Source organism: Schistocerca nitens, chromosome 7 (genome assembly GCF_023898315.1).
Source record: "Schistocerca nitens isolate TAMUIC-IGC-003100 chromosome 7, iqSchNite1.1, whole genome shotgun sequence".
Lineage (NCBI taxonomy): Eukaryota > Metazoa > Arthropoda > Insecta > Orthoptera > Acrididae > Schistocerca > Schistocerca nitens.
The window spans coordinates 139,786,773-139,814,683 of NC_064620.1; the positions used below are offsets into that span (position 1 = coordinate 139,786,773).

Below are 27,911 nucleotides of genomic sequence, written 5' to 3' on the forward strand. Positions count from 1 at the left end.
ACTGGCCTTGTCAAACCAGTCTTTAAGACCTGCAGTGTCCATCAGATCCTGATGGAGTGCGATGGTCCCCTTCAACCCTTCTGCCAGAAGGAGCCATTGGCTCCTAAAGCTTGCATACGTAAAACCCTTTTTTTATGTGTGTGTTGTTCTGCCACCACTTGGTGAGTAGACTTTATCTATTCAATTAGATTATATTGTCAAAAATTTATTATTTTTGTTGTTAAATCACCATTATTCTTAACTGTAAACATTCATCTGTGGTGTCACCGCCAGACACCACACTTGCTAGGTGGTAGCCTTTAAATCGGCTGCAGTCTGCTAGTATACGTCGGACCCGCGTGTCGCCACTATGTGATTGCAGACCGAGCGCCGCCACACGGCAGGTCTAGAGAGACTTCCTAGCATTCGTCCCAGTTGTGCAGTCGACTTTGCTAGCGATGGTTCACTGACAAATTACGATAGTTAGCATAGCCTTCAGCTACGTCATTTGCTACGACCTAGCAAGGTGCCATTATCATTTGCTATTTATCTTGTGATGCATGTACTGTCAGACCGATGTTTACCAATTATGGATTAAAGTTAAGTATTCCAGAAGCTACGTACCTTTTTTTGCTAGTATAATTACTTTACCTGTTCCAGACCTCACGCCAGCCTGTGTGAGCTTAAACGCGTGCCTTTCGGCTATCTCCTAGTGGCTTGGCTGTCTTGCCAAGTCACAACATCATCAGCATGTGCATTTTAAACTTTTCGAAGCTTAATTAACAGTCCACTACATTTAGGGCAAGCAGCTGTGCAAATAAAATTTCTTCCACTTATATTTAAGCCACTTATCATCCGGCCATCCTCAGAGTGAGTCGCAGGTACTGTACCTGTGAGTTACAGACGTTGGTTGGCAACAAAGAGTACAAGCATATCTCTTTGCTGCCGACTAGCGTCTGTGACTCGCAGGCGCAGTACCGCCGCAGTGGAGCATTTAAGGCCTCACTTGGCACCTTGTCAGTCTTGCGACCCACTCTGAGGATGGCCGGACAATAAGTGGCCAAATATCAGTTGAAGAAATTTTATTTGCATGGCTGCATGCCCGAAATATAATGGACTTTAATGAAGTGATCTCTATCACAATGTCAGTGTGACTGAGGGCCTTTTAAGCCAAAATCTGGTTAACTAAATTCATTACTGTAGAATGCACTCTTCTGCGTGTTTGATTTATAAATATGTTGTTCTACCAGGCAGTAAAGGCTCAACTGATGTGATCAAAATGGCAAAAGAAACTTCCCGGGTAAAGTACCTGAAGACCAATTTGGCAATCAAAGTGTCGATTGTAGGTTCTACCTGTCCACATCAAAAAAGCAGAACGAAGGTGAAAAAACAAGTGCACTAGGATGATGATTATATGCTGGGCTACCAACGACCTTTGCCAAGATTCAGAATTGGAACGTTTCAGTTGGTTCAGAAAACTGTCTCTTTAAATGATTCAAAACATTATGATGGTACGTACAAATAGAAGCATTCTCCATACAAGAGGAAGTTTAGTTCCATGCATATTTAGTGTTGGCTTTTCCTGATGATCCTGAAATCTAACATGATTCTGAAAACTACATGCCAATGAGATTTACCATTAACACCACATTAATTTACATATATTTTTGCAACCTCATATTACTGCTTTAGTGTAGGAGGCAGCAGAAGGTAAAGTGCAAATACAGGTTTCTTGTGATATAATAAGATAGCCTTGGGTTTTATAAGTTGCATTTCATGACTGATTTAAAGATTTTTACCTCTTGACCTCAGCACACATTTAATCGATGGGTACCCAGATTACAGCAATGTGTCAACCAAAGGCACCTGAACACACCCTATGTTTGCAAAACAATGCAAGGTGACACTTATCGTGCATTAATTCAGCAGGAAGTTTTGACACTCAACAAGCAAATGCAACCCAACTTATAATTAAGCTCCACATGTGGTTTCTAATTCCATACAAGTTGTTCGGATTTTCATCAATGCAGAATGAAAATTTTAACAATTTATATTAAAGAAAATTTATTTTCAATCACAGAACATTTAGATAAACATTACAACATTATGTACATCAGTAGTTTTCACCACCTGCCACGGCCACGACCACCACCGCCACCACGTCCTCTTCTGCCTCCAAAACCAAAGGAATCGCCACCTCTGCTGCCACGGGCACTATCTCCATCATAGCGAACACGCTCCCTTTCTGCATTTCTCTTTTCCTTCCAAACCTGAAATCTTTCTGCCATTTTATAAAGGTCTTCTGGTACTTCCTGGAAAATAAAAATGTATGTATTGTAATTACACAAATCTATACAGCTCTGCAAAATGTCTCGACATGTTAGAAACAGACCTGATTTGCTTCTTCAAGTATTGCAATAAGTTCTTTTGCTTGTGCCCAGTCACTGCGAGTCACCAAAGTAATAGACTCTCCAGTTTTTCCAGCACGGCCTGTTCTACCAACTCTATGGACATATTCTTCAATGTTACGTGGAAAATCATAATTAAAAATGTGCCTGAAAATCATAACACAAAATTCAGATATGTGGAAACATATAATGGATATAAACATTTTCTATGTGCACATCCTTTCAACAATTTTACTAACAGTTCTTCTATGATGATGACCAACCATACTCTCACTGGAAAACATATGGCAGATTTTAATGGAAAATCTATTAATAGTGAGGTCATTAATGTGAAGCAGATGTCCTCATTCAAGAAGGATGATGTCAGTAGAAGATTAAGAAACAATACCAGTATTTGCCCAGTGTCTTAATCAGGTGCACACAATTTCATTTGGTGAAAAAGAGTGAACAGGTAAGGACAGAAATAACCAGGAAACAGCTCTGACTCCACACAAGTTGAGACATTAAATGCAAGCAACAAGTATGGGGAGTCTTCTATAGCAGATATGTTACAATTGTTGCCAGAAGAATGACTGAAGTGACTTTAAGAACAATACACAATTATCAGTACACCCCACTTGGCATTGTATCAGCTTATTCACCCAAAGCAGAGAGCAATTCACATTATTGGCCTCACCCCTAAATGACATTTAGGGGTGAGACCTAAGTCAATTTTCATAGTTCCCGTACCCAGCAACAGATGGCAACACTTATCTCCAATCTTTTCCATTTGAGGGTTAGCCTGTTTTTCCATGCATGTCTTCAACTGGGCAGTAACTGGATGGAACATGTTTGTCCTTACCAGGCTTGTGTATGGAGATTACAGTGGCTTCATGCCAATGACTGGGATGCGTGCCGTCTATCCAGATGCAATTATATGTACGAAGGAGAAAGTTCTTGCCATCAAGAGATGGGTGCTGCAACATCTGAATGTTAATATCGTATGGTCCTGGAGTGGAGAATTATGATGAGATGAGAGCATGTTCGAGAAGTGTTATTGTAGCATTTGTGATTCTGAAAGGGAAAAGATATCTCTCAAGCCTCCACCACTTGTTTCTGAGGTGGGAAAAAAAATGGCTCTGAGCACTATGGGACTTAACACCTATGGTCATCAGTCCCCTAGAACTTAGAACTACTTAAACCTAACTAACCTAAGGACGTCACACAACACCCAGTCATCACGTCTGAGGTGGGAAGGTAAGGGGCAGAGTTCAAGAACTGTTGACGCAAGGTGTTGGAAATATCGATAGGGTCCACAATGACATCGTTCGCTACAGTAAGGCCAGGAATCGTGAGGGGTATGTATCTTCAGATATCCGACTTAGGTTACAGCAAACAGAAGAGGAAGCAAAACGGTTGAAAGAATTAGTATAAGAGATTCAAATAGGTTTCCTGCGACATAGCAGGAAACCTATTGCTACAATGCTTTGCGTGCAACTGTTTATAACATATACAGTTCTCTTTCGTGAGATAGCCTTCAAAGACACTGACAGCACGTCTCCATGGGTGAACAGCATCACGCATTCCTCAGTCCATCAAGTGATCCAAACACCTTGCAGTAGGGAAGAGGTTCATGGGATGGAACATTCTGCTGCGGTAAGGATAACACTAGTATAAGATACTCTACCTAACGATCGCTGCTATGCAAATTTTGTTTGTTGAAAGTTGCCAGTGAAGAGTAGAGCCACCACTCAGCTTTAGAAAGCTACCAGTCGGTACTGCACACAGATAGGACAGAAGGCAGCAGACAAATTAAGCACGGAAAATGGTCGCTTGAGTATGTGTCAGAGGATGGACTACTCTAGACGGTGGACAAGCTGTGCAGTACAGAACAAGAGATCCAGGTGCGAGAAAGTGTGTGTGGAGTCTGAAAGAAATGTGTGTTCACCAGTGTTGAGAGAAAAGAGTAAACTGGTTGAGAATACCTGTCTGTAGAGAGCCTCTCTGGCAGGTTTTCAGAGAGCCCCAAATGGGATGGTAGGTGTTGAAGTTGCCGAGTAGCAGAAAGTGTTAAGGGAGCTGGGCAGTAAGCTGCAGTATTTCTGCCCTATTGAGATCAAAGGATGGTAGTACGTAGATATTACAAAGAGGAAAGGTATAACTGGGGAGAGAAAGATGGACATCAACAGTTTGTAGTTAGGTGTTGAATGAAATGGCTTGGCTAAGGATGTCCCAAATGAGCATCATGACTCCACTAGAGCTGGAGTTTGTTTCTTGGAAGGAAGGTCGAAATGTACTGCAATGAAGACGTCAAAGTTATCTTGAGGGTGTAATTTCATTTCTTGGAGGCATAAAACTGGGCACTACAATCAAAATACCGGCTTAACGCTGCCCTGCGTGACCTGATGCCGCGAATGATGCACTGGAGAATAGCCATATTAGATGACATGAGATATTTCTCTTAAAAGGGGCAATTACTTTGGTGCTTGCCGAGTGCCAGACTTCGGCTGCATAAAACTACAGGGTTCTGAAGCTGGAGGATCCTGTTCCATTATTTCCTTCACAGGTACCAATAACCTCCCCGGGTCAGTCAGCTGACTCCAGGATGGAAAATCAGTTTGTGATTCGCACCGATGAAATGGAGGTCGACGGATGGAGGTGCCGCGTGATGTCATTGTTTTAGAGGATTTCTGTGTTGGAGAAGGGGAAGAATATTTGTTTTTGTCCGACTTCTCAGCACCTTTGTGTTTGTCAGATGTGGACAAATACGTTTGTGACTTGAGGGGTGCAAAAAGTCATCTTGTGTGCCTTCCTTTTTAAATTTACGTTGTTCTGGTTGCGTCACAAGTGACTTCACCAGTGTGGGCAAAGGGTTTCTCGTAGGTTGAGCAACTGTTGTGGCAGGAGGTGAGGACATCACCTTAGCACAACTTCACAACCGTAGCACTTAACTGAAGGTTTGCATGGCCGTATCTTTCATAGGCCTTGGCGTAGGAACAATGGTACTGTAACTGCCAGATAGTGGTACGCAAGCCTTTCAGCTAATCAACATTCACAAGCTACACTGAAGGGTACCTTTTCCTTCACTCATAGGGGTACACACAACATTCGCGATATGAAGAGGCATGACGGCCACTGTAGAACAGCCCTACCACAAGTTACACATTTGGCTGTGTTTTTATGCGAAAGGCAAGTAGGGTTATATTGCTGACATTAGGAGCCATGTTTGGTATGTAGAGTCTGATGATGTTGACTTCGTAGCCTGTCTATCTTCAGTGAGAGCTCCACTTGATCAAACATTAAGAAAAGGTTGCGAGTAAGCACTTCATAATAATATGGACTGCAGTTACAACCTGATCATAGAGATAATGTTGAATATCCCCCTCAGTAATACCATCATGTACCTGAGAGTATATGACACCATACGAAGAATTCAGTATTCAGTGAGCCTCTACATGAACAGGATATCTGTTGAGGGCGTAGCTTTCAGTAGTTTTCGGGCTTGAAAGGCACTATGTGTCTAGAAGCAAAGTACCATTGCATACGCAAGTGTAGGACATTAGTGGACCTGCAATTATGTCCACACATTTTTTAATGACAAACACAGTCACTGTAGAAAAGTTCTGACCACCTTTTGTGCCCGACACCTTGAGGTAGTGCGTGCAACTGGAAGATTTGTTGTGTCCTTGGCCTCTTTGCATTTCCATTTATTAGATGGAGGCTGCATCGATGGAGTTGATGTACTCTTCAGGGGTGAATCCCCCACAATTGCCAGTGTTGCCAATGGTGTGCTCCTTCCATCTGGGGCCCCCACAGAGGCGAGACCACCCACCTTAGGTGGCTGTTCACACCTCAGGCACATCTCCCCAACTGCAGACAGAGGGACCAACTGGGAGTTGGGAAGGTAACAGCTCTGGCAATCACCCCTCCCTGGGCCTGGCCTTCACCAGAGGTACACACGAGCCCTATTTGCTGACCTGGGTTCTTTGAGTTATGCATTACCCAGTGACCATCAAATGTGTGAGCCGGCCCTCAAGCACACACAGGGAGGAAGAACGACAAAGGGAGACCTCAAAAGCCATAGCGGAGAAAGGATAGAAGACGTCAGAACAAGAAAGGAGACAAAGGCAAGAATAACACTTTCATAAGTTTTGGTTACCCAGGTTTACACAAGACTTTGTCCACAAGGGAAGGGAGAAAGAATAGTAGGAAGATAGACATGCAGCACAGAAAAGGAAGCAGTACTGCAAGGGCGGGCCACATGTGTGTCCAGAATGTACTCACAAAGGAGTTGACAGGTGTGGATACTACTGAACAAACAATTTCAAAAGCCATGGTTGCAAAATACTGACACACAATATTTAGAGAAGAATATAAAGACTGGTAGAAGATGACCATGGGGAAGATTAGTTTGGGTTTCAGAAAAATGTAGGTACATACAAGATATTACTATGACTTAGCATACATATTAGATTGAAAAGAAGACATTTATATCCTGGTCAGAAGCATCACCTATCCCATGAAAGGCAGGGCTACCCGTGAAGCCAGTCATGAAATCTACAAGCTAGGCTATAAACACTGTGCTTCATTCTACATGGGCATGACAACCAACAAGCCGTCTGTCTGCATTAATGTCCACTAACAAACTGTGGCCAAGAAACACCTGGACCAACTAGTTGCTGAGCATGCTGCCTATCACAACATTCTCAATTTTAATGCCTGCTCCACAGCCTGTGCCTGGATCCTTCCTAACACCAACTTTTCTGAATTGCACGTAATGGGAACTCTTCCTGCAATATATCCTACATTCCCACAACCCTCCTGGCCTCAACCTTTGTTAATCATTGTCCTTTGCCCATGTAAACCATTCCCTGTTCCCACTCGAAAGCCGCCTCCTATAAGCACACCCACAGCCTTTTTACTTCTCTCCTCCAACACCCCCTCCCTCCCCCATGTAACCAGCCCTAACCTCTCTCCACCTTGTCCCTGGATGCTCCCACAAACAGCACTTTACCATCACGCACCTGTACCCTGCTCTCCCTCCCACTCCCCACCCCAGCCTCTTACTTACCCCCACCACCCAGACTGCTTCTCCGATATATGCTGTTGTTTGATGTCTGGCCTCAGTAGCCAGAAACAGCTATCGTGTGTGTGTGAGCTGCATTTGCATGAATGAAAGAGAGAGTGAGTGAGTGTAGTCTATTTCAGTAGAAAGCCTTCTGGCCGAAAGGCTTACTTGGTTAATACTCTTTTTGTTGTGCCTGTCTGCAACTCAACAACCTTCTTATATGGTGAGAAGCAACCTACCCTTTTCATAATACTGACATTGCATTAACAGATTTACCAGTCCAAAGGACTTTAAAAGCTGGGAATTATACAATGTGAAGGTAAGAATATTTAATGATTAACAACTATTTCACAATTACATCAACAAATTTACTGATGGTTTTGCCTTTCGAGTAAGACAGGTTTAGCGGTCCTCTTTAACAGACTACTTTTCTACATTCATTAACATAAATAAAGAAAACAAAAACAAAAGTGATGGCATTTATAACTAGTTACAGCCAATACGAGCACAAGTCAACAAATGCCTTTACCTTGGATAGAGAAAGTTGATATCAAACAATGATGAGAGAACAAAGCTAGAGAAATTTCAGTAGCCTTGTGGCACAATCAAATAGCCTTTTTAAAGTACAAGAAGATATATACTTCCTGAACAATGTATTAAGAGAGTATCAATGTACTGATGTTAATGCTGGGCACTTATTAAATGACAGATCAAAAGGATACAAGTAAAGAGCTGCACTTTCTAAGAGTACTTGCTGGCTATTCACACTTGATACGAAAGGGGAAAAAAAATTAGGCAAAAAACATATTTAATCTGAATCGAGAAGCTACAAAGTAAAATAGCACATGGAAACAGCATGAAACTAGAATCCAAGAAGGGATACTCAAGTCACTACTGAACTGGAAGCCAAAACTACGAAGATCGAAGATTGTTCGGCCTAGAAATGGATGGAGCAAAATATTCTAGGGCAGAATTAACCAGAAATGGTTTAGATCTAGTTGTTGGCAGTGATGATGGAAAGGATAGATCATAACAGTTCCTTCACTTATGAGGTAATGTTTCAGTTTTCTCTTTAATTGTGGTGTCTAAATATACAGACACCAAAACAGATTTACACATGATGTGAAAATACTGAGAGCACACACAAGTAATTGCAGTTAAAGATTTCTTCCTGTGCAGGTTAATGTTACTGATTTTACTATTATAAATATTAATAATTTTCAAATATTACTTTCAAACATTATTACATTAACATTTATACACTTTTTGGAAAAGTAAAATGTTTATGCTACATTGAGACCTACGTCCAAACAGCTCCTGCTGTTTTAAGGGTTTACAGTCAAATAAGTAGGCATTTGGTTTTGTTCTTCCTAAGCTGCTTTCCTATCGCATTCAACAGCTATTTAATATTAATTTATTCGCAATGTGTCAATGTTTACATCTTGCAGCTTAAGTTTAATAACTGCTGCAAAAATTCTTACTAAAAATGTGATGGGATACAAATGTACAACTTACGTAACATCAGTAATATCAATTCCTCTTGATGCAACATCTGTGGCAATTAAAATCCTAACACAACCAGACTTCAGATCATCCAAAGCTTGCTCTCGATCTGCCTGTTCACGATCTCCATGGATACATTGGCAATCAATCCCTTTTAAGCAGAGATCACTTGCTAAATCATCTGCTCTCATTTTCTTCCCAACAAAGACAATCACCTTGTCGTCAGGACCCATGTTCTCAAGAAATTCCAGTACCTAAAAGAACATCACGTATCAGATTAGTTTACTACAAACAAAACTTTCAATTGCCACTGGGAAATTTTCCCTTCTCTATAGCTCCTCCGAGATAAATAACAGCATCAAATCATATGCAACGAGAACAAAATAACTATACGCAGTATCTCACGATACAAAGAAAAACCTCTACACAATAACTAAAAGACCTAGTGAATAACTTAGTGCAAAACGTTGGGCTTTCTGCTGTATGGCTGCGTAGGATAATGTGCTGCATGCTCAATAATTTTTGTTTAGTTACATAGTTGAAAGAAAACTGTTTTTTCACTGGGCTAGGTGTGTTTATATATAAACTTCCAGTAACTTTTTTCAATAATTACTAGTGAGGGCACAAAAGCTGAGATAATTTACCCATACTCAACAAACTTTTGGCAGAAATGAGAGCATTTTTGGTGTTATATGATAATTTGTTCTCCCAATTTTTCCATTTATGCATGCAGAACCATGTCATATTATTGTTTTTAATTGTTGGTAAGCACTGACACACTTCTCTGTTGAAATGGTAATTATTGTGGAGATTATTGCATTAAAAACTTTTTTCAGGAGTAACACAATCTAAAGTGTACGCTATTTTACTATCTTATACCAAGGCTGGGCACTAGAGCCAGAGATATACAAAGCGCGCGCACGTACTTTTAACAAATTATATTCGAAATTTCTCCAGAAGTATTCAGTTATTAACTGTAACTTAGGGCATGTCGACACACGAATTCACTGGCCTAAGATTATGGATTTTGTCCCATCTCACCTTTTCAGAAGAGCAGAAGTGAAAATGGCACTATCTATGAAACTCACCAGAAGATAATTTGTTTGAAAACACACAAGTCTTAACTGATATTTCAAACTATTCAATGTCAGCAAACCATGCACTGGCAACACCTTTATTCTAAGTGGAAATGTTCAGTACTCTGAGCATTGTAATAACATAAAATCCTAAACAAGACTCCCCATTACTGGGATAGAATCACTCCCACTGCCTGTTACTTTATTTGATTCTCAGAAGTCAGTAATTGAAATGCATTCTCAATGAGCTACCTGATCTCAATTTCCTCCGTGTACTACCAACTTTCCTCCTGTGATTAACAATATTTGCTGTATTATGCTAATAAAACAATCAAAATGTTTTGTTTTGGGGCACAAGAACAAATAAGGTCATACGCGCCCACTTCAGAACCGTATAACACGAAGACCAAAGGGAGTTAAATGCAACTACACGTTAAGCCCAATCAACAGAAGGAAAGAAAGGTAAAAACAGGAACTTGGAGAAAGGCCCATAAAATGTGCCATACAGGCAATGGAAGTACTGAACTGAAGGTTAAATGTCCTTCGCCACATCGCTACAACGAATGAAGAGTAAAACGTGGTCGACAATCCGCATGTCATTCACTAAAATGGCCAATAACTCAGAAGGCAAACACATTAGAACGTAAGTGGTTAAAAAAGGGCACTCCATCAGGTGAGGGCTCACCACTTAAATGGCAATGGCTAAAAAGACAGTAACCAATACGAAACCTAACTAAAATGATCTCGTGGCGAGAGGGCCGAGAAGAGGTCAGCCAAGCCACTGGGAGAGGTATAAATCCCCGGAGCTTGTTCCCATGAAGGGTGGACCAGTGGTGATGCCAAAGTGATCACCTGCTGACAGACAGCAACACAGAGATCAACGGAGGAAATGGAAGAAATAGCGGGTGGACGTAAGAGGACTGCAGCCTTGGCAGTAGTGTTATCAGCCTTGTTTCCTGTCGGACTGAGGTGATCAGGGACCCACATAAACATCATAGAGGCTCCAGCAAGAGTGAGCAAGTAAAAGCTTTCCTGGACCCATTACACTAAGTGATGGGCAGTGTGCAGCACACACAGGCCCTGAAAAGTACAGAGAATCGGAGCAAATGACAATTGAAAAGCCTGCGTTGACGAGTGTCCTGCATACCCTGATGCAGGGCAAAGAGCTCTGCTGTAAATACTGAGCAGTGTTCCATAAGCCGATATCTAAAATTATCTGTGCCAATGACGAAGGCACACCAAACACCTCATTGAGTCAGAGAGCCATTAGTGTACACAAAGGTACTACCGAGAAGATCCATGTGATGGCTGAGAGACTTACAGCAATAGAACAAGTCTGGAGTAGTGTCCTTAGGAAGTTAATGAAGTCCAATGTGAACACAGGCCGCCACACAAAGCTAAGGTGGTGAAAAGTTCACAACCATCGGAAAAGTGGCACATAGCATGAAGTTAAGCTGCCAGAGCAATAGCTGAAAACAAACTCCAGGAGGTAACAGAAGAGTGACGCATCCCATATTGGCGATAAGTCATCGAAGGAGGCAAATGATGGGTGGCCAGGCATGGCAGACAAATGGCATGCATATCCTCTGAGGAGAACACGACGTCGGCATGACAGCGGTAGTTCGGCAGCTTCTGCATACAAACTCTCAACCGGGCTAGTGTAAAAGGTGCCAAAGCCCAAACTGGTGCCACGATGATGGATTGTATTGAGACAATGTAAGATGGACAGACATGCAGATGCATAAATGAAACACCCATATTCTAGTTTTGAATGGATAAGAGACCCATACAAATTGAGGAGGGTTATCCGATCCACTCCCCAGGAAGTACTGCTGAGGATTCTCAAGACACTGAGGGACCGGTCACAGCAGGCGGCCAGGTAAGACATAGGAGGACCACAAAAGTTTCTTATCAAGCACGAGCTCCAAGAATTTCGTAGTTTCAATGAACAGAAGTGCAACAGGTCCAAGATGTAAAGACAGTGGAAGAAGCTCTTTACGCCACCAGAAAATCGAATGGTTTTGTCAGTGGAAAAGTGAAAGCTATTGTCGACGTCCCACGAGCAAAGAGGATCGAGACAATGCTGAAGACACTGCTCAAGGAGTTGCTACAGACGGCAAAATCGTCAATGAAAAGGAAGCTGGAAATGCCCGACGAGAGACAGGCCATAACAGGGTTAATGGCGATAGCAAAGAGGACAACGACCAGGACTGAACCCTGAAGCACACTGTTTGCCTGGATGAAGGTGTCAGACACGCCTTGAAAACTCAATCTTTTAAAAAATCCTGAAGGAAATGGGGCATGCGGCCTCAGAAGCCCCACTTTTACAGAGTACAGAGGATACCAGTCCTTCAGAAGCTGTCGTGGACTTTCTCCAAATCATAAAACACGGCCACAGTTTCGTATTTCTGCAGAAAAAATTCGTGACATGGGTTGACAAAGTGACGAGATGGTCAACTGCAGAACTGTGCGCTCTAAATCCATGTTGTGCAGTGGTTAGTAAATTGTGAGACAAGGCCACGATACCAGCTGAGCATGAATCTTAAGTTCCATCACCCTGCAAACACAGCTGGCGAGAGAAATGGGGTGGTAGCTGGAAGGAAGGTGTTTGTCCTTACCAGGCTTAGGTATGGGTATGACAGTGGTTTCATGTCAGCGTCTGGAAAATGTGCCCTCTGCCCAGATACGATTTTTGTAGCAAATGCTTGCGTGCAAGAGAAAGGTGCAGCAACATCTGAATGTGAACATTGTCTGGCCCTGAAGTGGAGCATCAGGATGAAGTTAGAGTGTGATTGACCTCCCTAATAGTAAAAGTGGCATTGTAGCTCTCATGATTCTGAAGGATATTTGCCTAAGCCGCCTCCAGACGTTTCCAATCAAGGAAGGCAGGATGATAGTGGGTGGAGCTTTAAATCTCCACAAAATAGTGGCCCTAAGTGTTGGAGATCAATAGGATCCACTATGACATCATCCGCTACAGTCAGGCCGGAAATTGGGGAATGGACCTTGGTCCCAAGGAGCTGTCTGAGGTTGGCCCACACAACGGAAGAGGGAATGTAACTGTTAAAAGAACTAGTGAATGAAATCCAGTTAGCTTTTTTGCTGTACCAAAGAACATGACAACACTGTGCAGGCAAATGTTTATAATGAATACACTGTCATCGGAGTATGATGTTACAAATGTGGAGAGCCCGTCTCCTCGCGCGAATTGTGTCACGACACGCCTCAGTCCACCAAGGGACCGGAACAAGGCGTGGTGAAGAAGTGCAAGGAAGGGAACATTCTGCGGCAGTAAAGATAACGTTGGTAAGGTACTCTACCTGGTCATCACACCTGGGGAGATGATGTTTATCAAAGGTTGCCAGGGAGAAGTAAAGACTCCAGTGAACCTTAGAAAGCTGCCATTTGGGTGTGCACATGGGTTGGGTAGGAGTAAGGAAACAGAAATTACATGGAAAATGCTCTCTCAAGTTCACGTTGGAGATAATGTACCACTTGAGATGACAGCCAAGCTGGGCAGTGCAGAAGGAAAGGTCCAAATGGGAATAGGTGTGTGCTGAGTCTGAAAGGAACATAGGTGCTCCAATGTTAGGGCAGTTGAGGTTGAGTTGCTTGAGGTCAGCCAAGAGGGCACCTCCCTGACAAGTTCTGGAAGAGCCCCAAAGGGGACAGTGTATGTTAAAGTCACTGAGCAGCAAAAAGGGGTGAGGGAGTTGCCCAATAAGGTGGAGAAAGTCTGCCCTGGTGACACCTAATGACGGAAGGATGTAAACAGTACAAAGCGAAAAGACGAATTGAGGAAGCAAAATGCAAACTGCAACAGCTTGCAGCCAGGCAATCAGGGAGATGCTTTGACTACAAACATCGTTCCTCCGAACGACTCCCCCCCCCCCCCCAATGAGATGGAAAACCATCCTCGAGGTGGTTGGAGTCAAAGCAGACCAGAAAGAAAAACGGTTGGCTGTGCGCACCAACAACACTGAGGTCAGATAGGTGAGGGTATCAAATGGTGACACCATTGACAAGGATTTCCAAGCCAGTGAAGGAAAAGACCGTTTGCCTTTTTTGATTTCTTGGAGCCTTTGCAATTTGAAGATGACGATTCAGATGTTTGTTAGCGGGAGGGATGTAAAAAGTCTTCGCAGGAGTATTCCTTCTGTCCTTTCTGGCCTGCTGGTTGTATAGCATGTGATTTTCCCTGTAAGGCAAAAATCTGGTGACTTGTTGCACAGTTGGAAGATGATGATGATGATGATGATGATGAGGAGGAGGAGGAAGAGGAGGAGGAGATGGGGATGTCACTGTGATTTTACAACTGCGGTGCTGCATTTGATGTTGCGTGTCTGTGTGGCCATGTCCTTAGTTGAGCAAGCTGTAGCAAGGACAGTACTGCAAGCAGACAGTGAAACACAGGGCTTCCAACTACCCAACAACTTGCAAATGACATGGTAAGGAACTCTTTCACCCAGATCTCCCGTTCGGGCAGCTCATTGAGATACATGGGACAATCTGGACAGGAGGCTGCATGGTCATCATTGCAACTGATACAGTGGGGAGAAGGGTGTGGATAATCACCCTCGTGAGCATCCCTACCAAAGGTTGCATGTATGGCTGGGTTTCAATAGGACATTCGAGTGTGGTTCAGTATGTGAAACCCTGAGGAATCAAGGTGTAGCTCTCTGCTACATCTTCATTTCTCGTGGTTTCACGTACTGAAGACAGACAGTCCTTTGCTACGGTTAATCTGTTTGTTATTCAGAAAGGTCTTTGAATTGTTAACCTCATTCTGTTTACGTTTAGTAGGCTCAGACTGAGATGACATTTGGCTCACTGTGAGAAAATCCCCAATCTCCAATGGCACGCTCCTTCCAGCTGACCACAAACTGGGAAATTTACTGACATAAGCCAATAGCAAGAGGCTGATTGTTATGGTCTGACAACTGGGAATGGGCATCTCTAAACTGATGAAGATGGTACACTGTTGACTTGTTACTGCCATACGTACCTACGGAAAGCAGTCTAAGGACTATGAAACCATGAGTAGGTGAAAATGTGTTGGAAGTCCAAGCCCCATCAAAGAAAATTGAGGTCAGATGCTTCCCCACTCTGAAAGGAAAGACAGGCGGTGAACTATGGCACATGACAACGGCACATGACAGAGTACAATGCAATGCATACAGAAGTGTTTCAGACCGCACTGTTCAGTAAATAGTGCTGAAAATGGGGCTACGAAGCAGACGACTACTGTGTGTTCCTGTGTTGGCCCAATGACACTGTCAGTTACAATTGCATTGGGAACAGGGTCATTGAAATCTGCGCATGGAACAATGGCAACATGTCCATCTGATCGGATGAATCACATTCCTTGTTGTGCCAGGTCAATGATTGTGTCTGGATATCCCATCAACTGAGTAAAATCAGCTCCTATGGTGAACATTCACCTGAGCTTCCATTGGACCTTTGATAGTAAAGATACTATTACAGTTGTGCCCTATATGATCATTATTTTGGACCTAGATCCCTTCATGCTTCTTGTCTTTGTTGAATTATCCATATCAAGGCTAGAATCATGCCAGATGGTGTACTCACACTGATATCTTGGCTACACATTCACCTGAGCTGAACCACAAGGAACACGTCTGATATATAATTGGATGCCAGCTCCACAACAACAACCTGCAAAAAGACCATCTTCTGCAAGGGTTTTTATATCTTCTAACATGATACAAATGTAATTATGCGATAAAACTGATTCTACAGTTTTACTAACATTTCATATTGTTTCAACTAGGAGATTCCTGTTAATTTGATTCTTCTGTGAACTTTGTTGTTCACGTATAGGCAACAAATGCTACATTAAGTTTGTTATTTCATATTGTTTCAGCAGCAGATTCCTTTTAATATGATTCTTCAGTGAATTTTGCTGCTCTGGTATAGGCAACAAATGCTACATTAAGTTTGTTATGTCAAGTCAATCTGCAGATTAGAACTGTGGCATGACTATTTCTTTTTAGGCTAAGTAACTACAATAATTACTGGCATCTACCCCCAGAAACAGAGAAGTAATAAAAATCAAGGAAAGACAGTTGTCCAAAAATTTGACACTCAAGATACTGCTCCATTTTGGTACCTAATTCACAATTCAGTAATGAATGTACTAACATCTTTCACATACTCTATCCTTTTTGTCCTCTTCATCAATCATTTCTATATGCTGTGTTACAGAATGAACAGCAGCTAAATCCAGTGTTCCAATTACCACCTGTATAGGATTTTTCATGTAAGACTGTGCAAGTCGTCTGACTCCCTCAGGCCATGTTGCACTGTGAATAAAAAGGGTCATATCAATTTACTGTCATCTCATTTGTTATTTTGATGAAGTCACTGACTACATTCTACACATTACACAAAGTAAAAGAGCAAAGTGCTACATGTCTCTTTCCTACTCAATTTTTTTTCTTTTTTTTTTCTTTTGAGAAAGTATTGAGATAGATCAGAAAAATACCATTCACCTTACACAAAATGTAGCAGAAGGCTAACCAGCAAAAACAATTACATAAACCAGAACAACATACTTCCTAAGAAAGCAAGAAAGCGGCAATATGATTCAATACACAAATCTTCAAATTATCTCTAATCCCCCAACTAAACTCGATTTGAGAATTGCAATTCTATCTATCACACTGCCTATGTCACCTTCTCAAATCTGGGCCAATATTACCTTCTCAAATCAGGCAATTACAAATACTTCATTAAACAATTTATCACCTAGCATGTGTCACACTGCAACACCAATCTATTACATTTTGAATATAACAAAGTCAACACTACAACTGTCAATGTGATTTACATTTAAATAGGGGAGGACGAAGAGCCAGTGAAGAATAAAAACTTCACCTGAAAAATGAGTACCCAAATATTTTAAAACATATCATTTAGTGTGTCAATTTCCCCAAAATAAACAAAAAAATTTCCCAACTTCTCTTCAACTTCTTTTTATCCTCCAAGCTGCTCTCCCTACTCTCCTCTCTATCCATATACCTTGATAAATGACGGGAATACAGGAAATACAGAATTAGAAAATGCACATATAAATTCAAGACATTCCTCAAATATTTAAATCACACTATGTAAATGAGCGCACACTACTTATGAAAATTTCAATGCTATAGAGGTAGCACCGAAAAAACAATTTACGGAATGGTACATAAAAGATTATATCCATACTATACACAGTGTTTCCATGATACTGATTATCAGAGCTAGTGGAGAAGGGCAAATTTATCACTTTGAGGTAACTGTTTCTCGACCAGAGTTTCCCAGAGTCTAAAGCTATATATAAAACTGAAGCACTACAAATTTACTGTCGGTCTGGTGATAAAAATACAAGTACACACATTTTTGTATTGATTTTATTCATCTGCACAACTTTCACAAGGTGCCACATTTACAAAAGTCAAATTGGCATCCCAAGCCTCTATGCAATCAAGATATTGTCACACAAAATTCTGTTGCACACACTTTAATAACCCTGGTGTACGTGAGCCACAACATGGTCTTGTTTATGTGATTCAGGTGATAGCCACAACATGGTCTTGTTTATGTGATTCAGGATGTATAGTGTCTCTCCAAAAAGATCTGAGACTGGTTTTATTCCTAACATATATGCAAAGTCAGTACAATAACTACGGTAGCAACGTTAACTAACAACTGTAAGCAACAGATATGCATTTGGCCAGTCAGTTGTAAGCAGGCTGTGTTAAGCTGTGGATGAGTGTCAATGTTACTGTGTCACAAATTGCAATGGGGCTACAAACTGAACATCTCTAACCCACGTGGTCTAGACAGTCTTCAGAATGTTTTGAATAAAAAAGTGTATGCTATTTTCATTCTACACACACACACACACACACACACACACACACACACACACACACACACACACACACACACACACACACACACCATCTGTAAGAAGGACTTCACTTAGCATCTGTGGAAATGGCATTAGCATCTCTTATTTGTAAATAGGTATTACCTGCTGACTCTTATTACATTTTTTTTCCCCAACTTCTTGAGGCTCTCCTTGCTACTGCTATATGTAATGAAAAGGATATCTAGTCTAGAAATTTCTGTATTTCCAGTCTATCACAAAATACTGATTGATCACCATTATATATGAACAACAAAGAGAGCGAATAATTTTCCAAACAAAACCCAGAATTAAGACAAAGTGGCACTGTCCTAAATATTATAGGGTGAAATCAGTAATTGTTTTGTGACTTAGATTCTACTGTTGACTTATAAACAAATATAAATTCTGTACTAATTATAAACATTTGGAAGAAGAACTAAGATTCTTAAAGTATTTATTTGGCTCTATTTGAAAACATATTAGCGAAGCCAGCCCTTAATTCCAAAATAATTACCTGGTTTTTGCATAACTATATCTGTTAATTTCATTATTTAAACAAATAATTCCACCTAATCTTTATGGTAGAAGGAACTGTTAAAAAGAAGAAATTTTTCAATGTATTTAGCTAATTGAATGAGTTATATGTTTTAACGGTAATTTCTGTAACTTTAACACAAACAATGTGTAGTTTCTGTGCCTATTATTGTGAGAATATAGAAAGGACAGATTTTTGGTCCAGATACAAATCAGTCCACAGCCAATTTTCAAATGGGAATGATGTAATGGTTGAATTAACAACAATGCATCAACTTAACAGTGGATTAAGTGAAACACAAATAGGTCTTGTGTTAGTTCAAGTAATGATGTCTGTTCAATTTATTTGAGAAATAGTGTCACACATACCACAGTATTCTGCAAGACCTGTGAACGGTGTGGTTAGGTTTTTACTGCTCATAGATGTTCAACAGCAAACTATTGTAGCAGTATGCTGATGTTTGCTGCAACCTATTAATGAGGCTCATCAACATTTACCAATAGTGAACTGGCCATATAACTGTGTAATATTTGAGGGTTGTGAACAGTGAAAGTAAAGAACTGTGAAACACAATTGTGCAACTGTCGGCTACATCATTTACAGTAGTCAGTGTTCAACTTTGAGCCCCCATTTTTCAGCCAGTATAACACTGCAGTACATTGACACCGAGAACTAGCAATGAATAAATAAGCAGGTGAACGTCACAACGTTTACTGATGCTGAAGTGTATTACTCATTCAAGCTCAAAAAGCTATAGTATCCTCAAAACATCTGGCAGGAAGCACTCTACATTTTTCTTCTGGGGCTGTTCCAATTAATAAAGTTGAAGGATGCGAAAAGCAGGTTGAAAATATACCACAGGGTTTATGCAGATTTCACAAGAAACCCTTCTAGTGGCACAGAATGGAGAGACAATGACATTTCAGGTGGTTTTCAACGTTATCACTCTTGCATAACTATCTTTAATTATTTATGTTACTGTAGTAAATTTACAGCATATTACTTTGACACCTTATTTATCAGGTGTTTTCACAAAAGTGGTGTACATATAAGGAGTTCTGTAATGTTTCTGATGATTTATTTAATTTGTTAAATAGACACAGAACGACATGTTGAGTTCCCTCTCTACGATGACGAAGTATCTACCTTATCGTGTACAACTTATAAAACCTACTTATATTGTTTATGCAATTGCTGAAAATTGGAAAGAGCATATCACACTATAAGACAGCCTGGTTCACAGAATTTTCAATGGTACACCAAACAATTGCTTGGTATGCTGTCCTCAGATATATAGGGGCAATGGAAGATCACAGTCGTTCTAATTTTTAACGACCAATGTTGGAAATAGTAACAATAGGGAAGTTGTGTAGCCCGCACTTCAATAATTTCTTTTACTTGGATTGCAAGAGAGCAACACACGCACACAGGTCGAACACACATGATCATAGTCTGCCTGCTGAGGCCACACTGTGAGCAGCAGCACACGGTGGGAGACGCAACAGAGATGTGGAGGTGGGAAGGATGCTGGGGTGGGGAAGAAGGATAGGAAGGTAGGGGTTGGGGACAATAAAGTGCTGCTTATGGGACCACACAGGGGCGAGGTGGAGAGAGGGTAGGGCAGCTACATGCAGTTGGGAGGTTAGATGAAGGGCGGGGGAGGGTTAGCGGAAAAGGAGAGGGGTAAAAAGCCTGTGGATGCATTTGTGGAATAGAGGACTGTGTAGTGCTGGAATGGGGACAGGGAAGGAGCTAGAAGTTAAGGACAAAGACTAATGAAGGCTGAAATCAGGAGGGTTAGGGGGATGTACGCTATATTCCAGGGAGACTTCCCACTTGCACAATTCAGAAAAGCTGGTGGTGGTGGTGGTGGTGGGAAGGATCCAGATGGCAAAGGCAGTGAGGCAGTTATTGAAATGAAGAACATTGTGTTGGGTGGTGTGCTCAGCAATGGGGTGGGCTAACTGTTTCTTAGTGGCCATTAATGCACACAGAGAGCTTGTCAGTAGTCATGCCCACATAGAATGCACCACATTGGTTGCAGCTTAGCTTGTAGATCACATGACTGGTTTCACAGGTAGCCCTGTCTCTGATGGGATAGGTGATGCTTGTGACTGGAATGGAACAGGTAGTTGTGGGAAGGTGTATGGGACAGGTCTTACATCTAGGTCTATTACAGGGGTATGAGATTAGGCAAGGGGATGCGGGCAGGCATTGTGCAGGGATGGACGAGGATATTGTGTAGGTTTAGAGATCAGCAGATTACCACTGTGGGAGGGGTGGGAAAGATAATGGGTAGGACATTTCTCATTTCAGGACATGACGAGACGTAGTCAAAATCCTGGTGGAAAATGTAATTAATTTGGTCCTGGGTGGTACCAAGTCACGAGGGGAATGCTGCTCTGTGGGCTATGCGATTTTGGAAGGTGGTGTGTGACTGGAGAGAGAAGGCATGAGAGATTGTTTTTGTACAAGCCTGGGAGGGTTGTTATGGTCTGTGAAGGCCTCAGTGAGACCCTCAGTGTATTTCGAGAGGGATCACACACAACTACAGACGTGACAGCGACAGGTGGCTCTGCTGTGTGCAAGCGACTTCTTGGTATTGAATGGGTAGCAGCTGTCGAAGTGGAGGTATTGCTGGTGGCAGGTCAGTTAGATATGGATGGAGATACAGATGTAGCAATCTTTGAGGCTGAGATCAACATCAAGGAAGGTGGCTCATTGGGTTGAGTCCAAGTGAAGCGAATGGGGAGAAGGTGTTGACATTATGGAGTGATGTGGATAGGGTGCCCTCACCCTCTATCTGGACCATGAATATGTCATCAATTAATCTGAACCAGGTGAGGGGTTTGGTATTCTGGGTGTTTAGGAAGCATTCCTCTACATGGCCCATGAATAGGTTGGCACAGGATGGTGCCAAGCGAGTGCCCAAGCCGTACCCTCTATTAGTTTTTAAGTAATGCCTTCAACAGAGAAGTGATTGTGGATGAGCTGGTCATAGCGATCAAGAAAAACATTGTAGGTTTGGAATCTGTCAGGTGTTGGGAGAGGTAGTGTCCAATAATGCTGAGATCAAGGGCATTAGGGATGTTTGTGTAACGGGAGATGCTATAAATAGTGATGAGCAGGGCACCATGGAACAGGAACTGTTGAGTGTTTGTGGAGGAAATGGTTGGTATCTTTTACATAGGAGGGTAGGTTGCGCTAACAGGCTGAAAGTGAGTGTCTATGAGAGCAGAGATTCTCTCTGTGAGGGCACCATAACCAGCCACAATGGGGTGTCCTGAGTGGTTGGGTTAATGGACTTTACGCAACATGTAAAAGGCAGGAGTGTGGGGAGTGGTAGGGATGAGGGGGGAGAGTGACTCAGGGGAGAGAGTTTGGGATGGGCCTAAGGATTTGAGAGAGACTTTATGTCCTGCTGGATTTCCAGAATAGGGTCACTGTGGCAGGGTTTGTAAGTGGATGAATCTGACAGCTGATGGAATCCTTCCACCAGGTAATCCTTGCAGTTCAAAACAGTGGTGGAGACTTTTTCAGCAGGTAGGATTATAAGGCCAGGATCAGTTTTTAGGTGGTGGATTGCAGTTCTTTCCATTGATGTAAGGTTAGTTTGTACGTTGAAGGATTTGGGGAATGATGGTGAGGCAAGGTCGAGGTTAAGAAATTCTGGGAAGTTAGCAGGGGGTGATTTGGGGATAGCGGTCGTGGGCCACATTTGGATGGAGGAATGAACTGAGCCAAGCAGGGTTCAACATAAGTCTTTGTCGAGTCTGATTGGTAGGGTTGGTGGTGAAAAAGTGTTTCCAATGTAGGGACCGGGAGGAGGAGAGACGGTCTTTAACAAATCCATTATCGAATTTGGGAGTGGAGTAAAAGGTGGGACCTTTGGAAAGGACTGATACATCTGCGTGGCTAAGGCTTTTGAAGGACAGGTTCAAGACTGTGTTTTGAGTCTATTTAGGTTCTTGATTCGTGTGGGGGTGAGAGGGAGTTTTTGAGGTTGAGGTAAATGTAATAGGTCTGTGAGACAGGGTTTGTCAGCTATGAGGGGATGTGGGGAAGGTTTGGAGGTGGTTGATAGTGGTAGTCCAAGGTGGGACCAGGAAAGGAACAAGGTGGAGAGTGTTTTGAGGTGGTGGTGTGTGTATTGCTCTAGTCCCTGGAGGCCAAGGGCTTCAATGTGTGATATGGGATCCAGGAATTTGGGATTTCATAGCAGGAGAATTTTAGGAATGGAGAGGAGGTATTGTGAGGAAATTTGGACCCGATTGGTATGGTTTTGCAGAACTATGTCAGTGAAGGTTAAGGACTGGTGGAAGCAGAGCATGGTGGTCATTGTGAGAGGAAGGGTGGCAGCTGGAGATGGGTAATTTGATAGTAAGGCCACTTGGACGGGTTTCTTTAGCCAAGAAACAACACAGGAACAGTACTTGGAACAGCGTTCTGGCTAGTGATAAGGAAACTTCTGTACTGATGCAGATGGAAGGTGCAAGGATCCATGGCTGAGGATAAAAATACGTAAATAACTTAGAAATAAATAAAAAAATTGCAGAAATACACCTAAGTAAGGGGGGGGGGGGGGAATCACGAAAAGGATGAAACAGGGGGAAACAAGATGAAATCTAAGGGAGTAGGCCAATAGTGAAAGGCGAAAACCAAGTAAAAAACCAGTCGTTGACTCACCTCGGAAGATGTTCTCCGTAGTTGAGAACGAAATGTCAGGGAGAAGAAGTTCTACAGATCGACCACGGCAACTTAGCCCGGAAGTGTTTATTGATGAAGACGCCGGCCGTGAAAGCCTACATGGAATGAACTAAAAAACCACTTACGTCTCCCATCATGCACTGAGCAACAGAGTGGCCTCAGCAGCCACAGACTGCGATCTTGTGTGTGTGTGTGTGTGTGTGGGGGGGGGGGGGGGGGGACCGCGAGATCGCTAGCTATCTCCAATGAAGGCCTTGTTGGCCGAATGCTCATTTTCTGACACCCTTTTTTTTTGTGCCTATCTGCAACTCAGCCTCTCCGCTATATGGTGAATAGGAAGTATGCTTTTCATAATATTGTTAGAAAAGCAGTAAGTATTGAAGGATGGATAGACAATGACAAAAAGAAAGTTCTGATACACACAAGCAACGCCAGTCCATCCCAGAACATACAAAACTTTGCCTCGGCCATTGTCTCATCACCTACAACACAGGATGGGTCTCTACAACACAATCTATCTTTGTGAACATAATGACTTTATAATGGACGCTGTGGTCTTTGTGCGTGTATCATATTGCTTTGAGGGGATGGGATTGAACGTGGCATCAGAGCTCATCATCTCCCCCACCCCCACCCCCCAAATTTATGGGAATTAGGTGACGTGTGCACATGTCGTGGCAACTCCCTTCATGATCTACCAAGGCCTCATTGCTTCCATGCTACAACACTTAAGTGCACTTCATATAATTGTGCCAAAGGTGGACATAACGTTCTGTGGACTTCAAACCACGGTGCAACTCCACATTTTTTTCTCTTTAACAACAGAAGGTGAAAGAAGTAATAAGTAACAGACACAAATCCTAGGTCTGGCTAGGGTTGAACCAAAGACCTTGGGATTCTTAGTGTGGCACTATATCACAAACAGGAAAACTTAATGTCAACATACCTTGACATTATATGTTTTATGACACCCTTCATAGCTAAAACTTCAGTTTAGGACCAACATTCTGGTTTTTAATCTTATCATATTTACACTATGACCTACAAGTTACTGAGATAATCAACTGGTTTCTTTATGCCACTATTGATACTCAATGGAATTTCTTGCAAGAAATAATTTAATAATTCACAACAATCAACTGACAATATGAAAACTGAATCAGTGGAACTTTCAGTTCACAAGCATCACAAACTAATGAGTTCCTCAATCAAGGTTGTGGAAATGTTTCACAGAGCAATGGTCTATTTATAATGAGGCATTACTGTGATTTGTTTCAGTCATAACTGTTGGAAGAATCATTTACTTAACTTTCAATAGCAATTCTTCAAACAGGCTGTGATGTACAAGGAATGTGCCAAAGGCATAAGTCACCCAAAATCTCTGCAAGAAAGAATTACAGCACCAAAATCTTACTTGTCATGGTTATATCTCTGTGTCAGTTCGTGCTAAATGATCAACAGCTCCAGAAGAACTGATTTAAGATTGTGAACGGTTTACAAGAAAGCTCATTATCACAGAACTTTCCCAGTGCATTACGCACTTACATAAAATAATAAATAATTATTCCAAGAAAACACATTTTTGTCCTTTACATCAACTTCTTGCATTGCTTCTAAATTATATTAGTATTAAAAAACGTATAGAAGTACACATTTAAGGTACTGGAAGCATTAATTTTGAGCATACCTTGTCATAATAGTTTGTCTATCTGGTCGAATATCTAAAAGTGTTTTTCGAATCTGAGGTTCAAAGCCCATATCGAGCATTCTGTCTGCTTCATCCAACACTAAGTAAGTTATTGATGTAACATCTATAACATCTGTGAACAGAAACATCAGAGCCATGAAAGGAATTATAGTACCATCACAGACTTAAGTAAACACGTATGAAAAAGCAGGGCTACTATAAATGAGTCATTCAATTGCAAATCTCTATATTTTCCAAAGTATTACATTCACAAATATGACTGATGCATTAAGTTTGCATTCTGCACTCTACAGTTGTCCTGAGCACCTCTATGGTCTCACAACACATGTCCACAGGATAGTAAAGTTTGGTCCATACATTACGTAGCAAGATATGTCAATGGCCATCACAGCAACACTGATGCATTCTCTGAGCAGTACTAGTTTTCCTTGCAGTGGGGATAACTAAACACAGACCTTACTGTATCCCCACAAGGAATCAGAATACGTAAATACTGTCCTTAATGTGACTTCCTGACAGGTTTAAAATGTGTGCCGGACCAAGTGTGTGCAAAGTAGGTGGACACGAAACTTTACCTCGCCCTCTCCACAGTTGCATCTGGCACACTTGGTCGAACAGTAGTTTTCTGTTTCCAGAGAAACTGTGTCCCTAAACTGTCAATACTAATGCACAATGCTCTGTTTACATGGTGGGTCTTTTCCACAACTCTTCTGAATGCACAATGCACTGTTTTAACAAACATCTCACACATTCAAACATATAGAAACTCTTTTCTGCTTTGTTTCCATTTTGTCGAGGCACTTCACTCTTTAATACCAACAGGTGGGCACAATGCAAACTCTGAGTTTACATTTCCATTCACACATCAGTCGCATGTGCAGATAAACTCTGGAAAACAACTAACTTTGAAAACACATGGTCATTTATAGTAGCCCTGTACCAAATTATTCAGAAATAAAAGTTTACCTTCTATAAATTAATAACACCGAGTTTTCTATCATTACAAATATGATTTAGAAGAAGCATTAAAATGAAAGGTGCTGGTAACAAGCCACATTCCTCTTCAGTAGTAGAAGTTATACGTACATTGTGATTATAAATTTAATCTAAATTTACAATTGTTGCACATGAATATAACCACAACAATATATTATCGATTAGAGAGAACTGAACACACATAAAGGTCACTGTCAAAAAAATTTAAAAGTTAACAAGGAGAGAGAAAAAAATAAAAATGATACAGTAATTGCTGATGGCTCAGAATTATTTCAAGAGACAGAATGCAATAAACAAATGCAGCACATTTAAAATCATGCCTTAAGGGGGGTAAGACGTCAAACGTGCCGACTTGGAGCAGGAGAGGCACCACAGGACATTTTAATTTCCACTGTCTATATTTCTACAAATCAATTCAGAAAACTTTAACAGCATGACCAGAAAGGATTCAGGATTCATACTCATAGCAGTGGAAGCTCAAAAAATTAACAAAACACTTTTTTTTTTACATGTGAAATTACATCATTTTTTCACTTACTACTGGCTGCATTTGTTGCTATAGTTACACTTTTCTTCCTAAATAAGAGAGATTCTTCTATGACTTTTGCACAGCATACAAACCATAGTTACAGGTGTATGAAACTCTAGAAGTTATTTAATTTATGAAAAAATGAATGAACTGTTACATTTTAAACTTCATGTTTAGAAAAAATTCAAGTTTTATAGTTAATTATCTCAATTTTTTCCACAGTTTTTTAATAAATTTGGAAAATTCTAGAGTTTCATACACCTGTAACTACGGTTTGTATGCTATGAAGAACTCATCGAAGAATCTCTCTTACTTAGGAAGAAAAGTGTACCTATAGCAACAAATGCAGCCAGTAATAAGTGAAAAAAAATGATGAAATTTCACATGTAAAAAAAGGTATTTTGCTACGTTTTTGAACTTCCACTGCGATGAGTGTGATTCCTCAATCCTTCCCGGTCATGGTGACAAAGTTTTATGAATTTATTTGTAAAAGTATAGACAGTAGAAATTAAAATGTCCTGTGGTGACACTCCTGCTCCAAGTCTGCCCGTTTGACATCCTACCCCCCCCCCCCCCTTAAGAACACATTACATCAATAATGCCATGTAAAAATAAATTCATACTATACAACTCACTAGAACAGAAATTCTGAGCAATATGGGGGTTTGAAAAGCAGCTTGAAAATGCTCTTAAAAAAAGAGAGCAACAAAATTATGATTATCAGCAGCAATGGAATTTAATGTGTGCAACTGTGCTGCTGCTGAGTAGTTTCCATTTAGCTGATGTACAAGGTTAACAGAAGTAAGGCACATGTAGTGATAGTGATTCATGCTCCAAAAGGCAACAGAGGGTATAAAATCATTAGTGAATTATCCACTGTTTATTGTTTCCACAATTAAAGTGGGCCCATAAAGGTGAAATGAATTAAATTTGTGGGAAGGGGGAGGGAGGGAGGGAGAGAGAGAGAGAGAGAGAGAGAGGGAGGGAGGGAGGGAGGGAGAGAGAGATATTACAAATGTTATACTCACTGCTCATTATCAAGTCATTCAGTCTCCCTGGTGTTGCTATTATAATTTCCACACCTTTAGTTATCACATTCACTTGCTCTCTTCTGCTGCCTCCACCATACACACAAACACTACAAAAGGAATGCAGTTCATTAACAGCCTGATACTATGAGTGCAGCTGTAAGCATTACTTAGCATAAAAAATTACTTATACTAGAAACATTAAAAATATTAAGTTGGAGCAAAAGTTTTGGAAACATGCTACAAAGTTTAATAAAAACAGCAGATATACATCACAAACTTAAGTCATCAATAATACAGTCTCCTTTACTATTTACAACAGTCCGCCAACACTGGGGTATACTTTCAATTCCGCAACTGTAGAAATCACATGGTTTTGAGGCGAACAACTCATTGTGCCATGCTTGAAGTGCATTTTTATCTGGAGAGGAAGTTCCTTGAAGGTTGTTCCGTATGGAGCAGAAAAGTTGAGAATCTTAG

General features: G+C 41.3%; 1 protein-coding gene across 1 annotated transcript in view; it reads right to left on the reverse strand.

Annotated features, from left to right (window-relative positions):
- Positions 1–2,026: 2,026 nt before the first annotated feature.
- LOC126194733 (probable ATP-dependent RNA helicase DDX43) overlaps positions 2,027–27,911 on the reverse strand; it is a 69,624-nt gene continuing 43,739 nt past the window's right edge. The window contains exons 7-12 of the mRNA XM_049932988.1: positions 27,432–27,541; positions 24,858–24,990; positions 16,189–16,336; positions 8,950–9,191; positions 2,372–2,534; positions 2,027–2,291 (exon numbers count right to left, since the gene is read on the reverse strand). Coding sequence (XP_049788945.1) covers positions 2,103–2,291; positions 2,372–2,534; positions 8,950–9,191; positions 16,189–16,336; positions 24,858–24,990; positions 27,432–27,541 — 985 coding nt within the window. The 3' untranslated portion in view covers positions 2,027–2,102. The remainder of the gene's footprint in view (positions 2,292–2,371; positions 2,535–8,949; positions 9,192–16,188; positions 16,337–24,857; positions 24,991–27,431; positions 27,542–27,911) is intronic.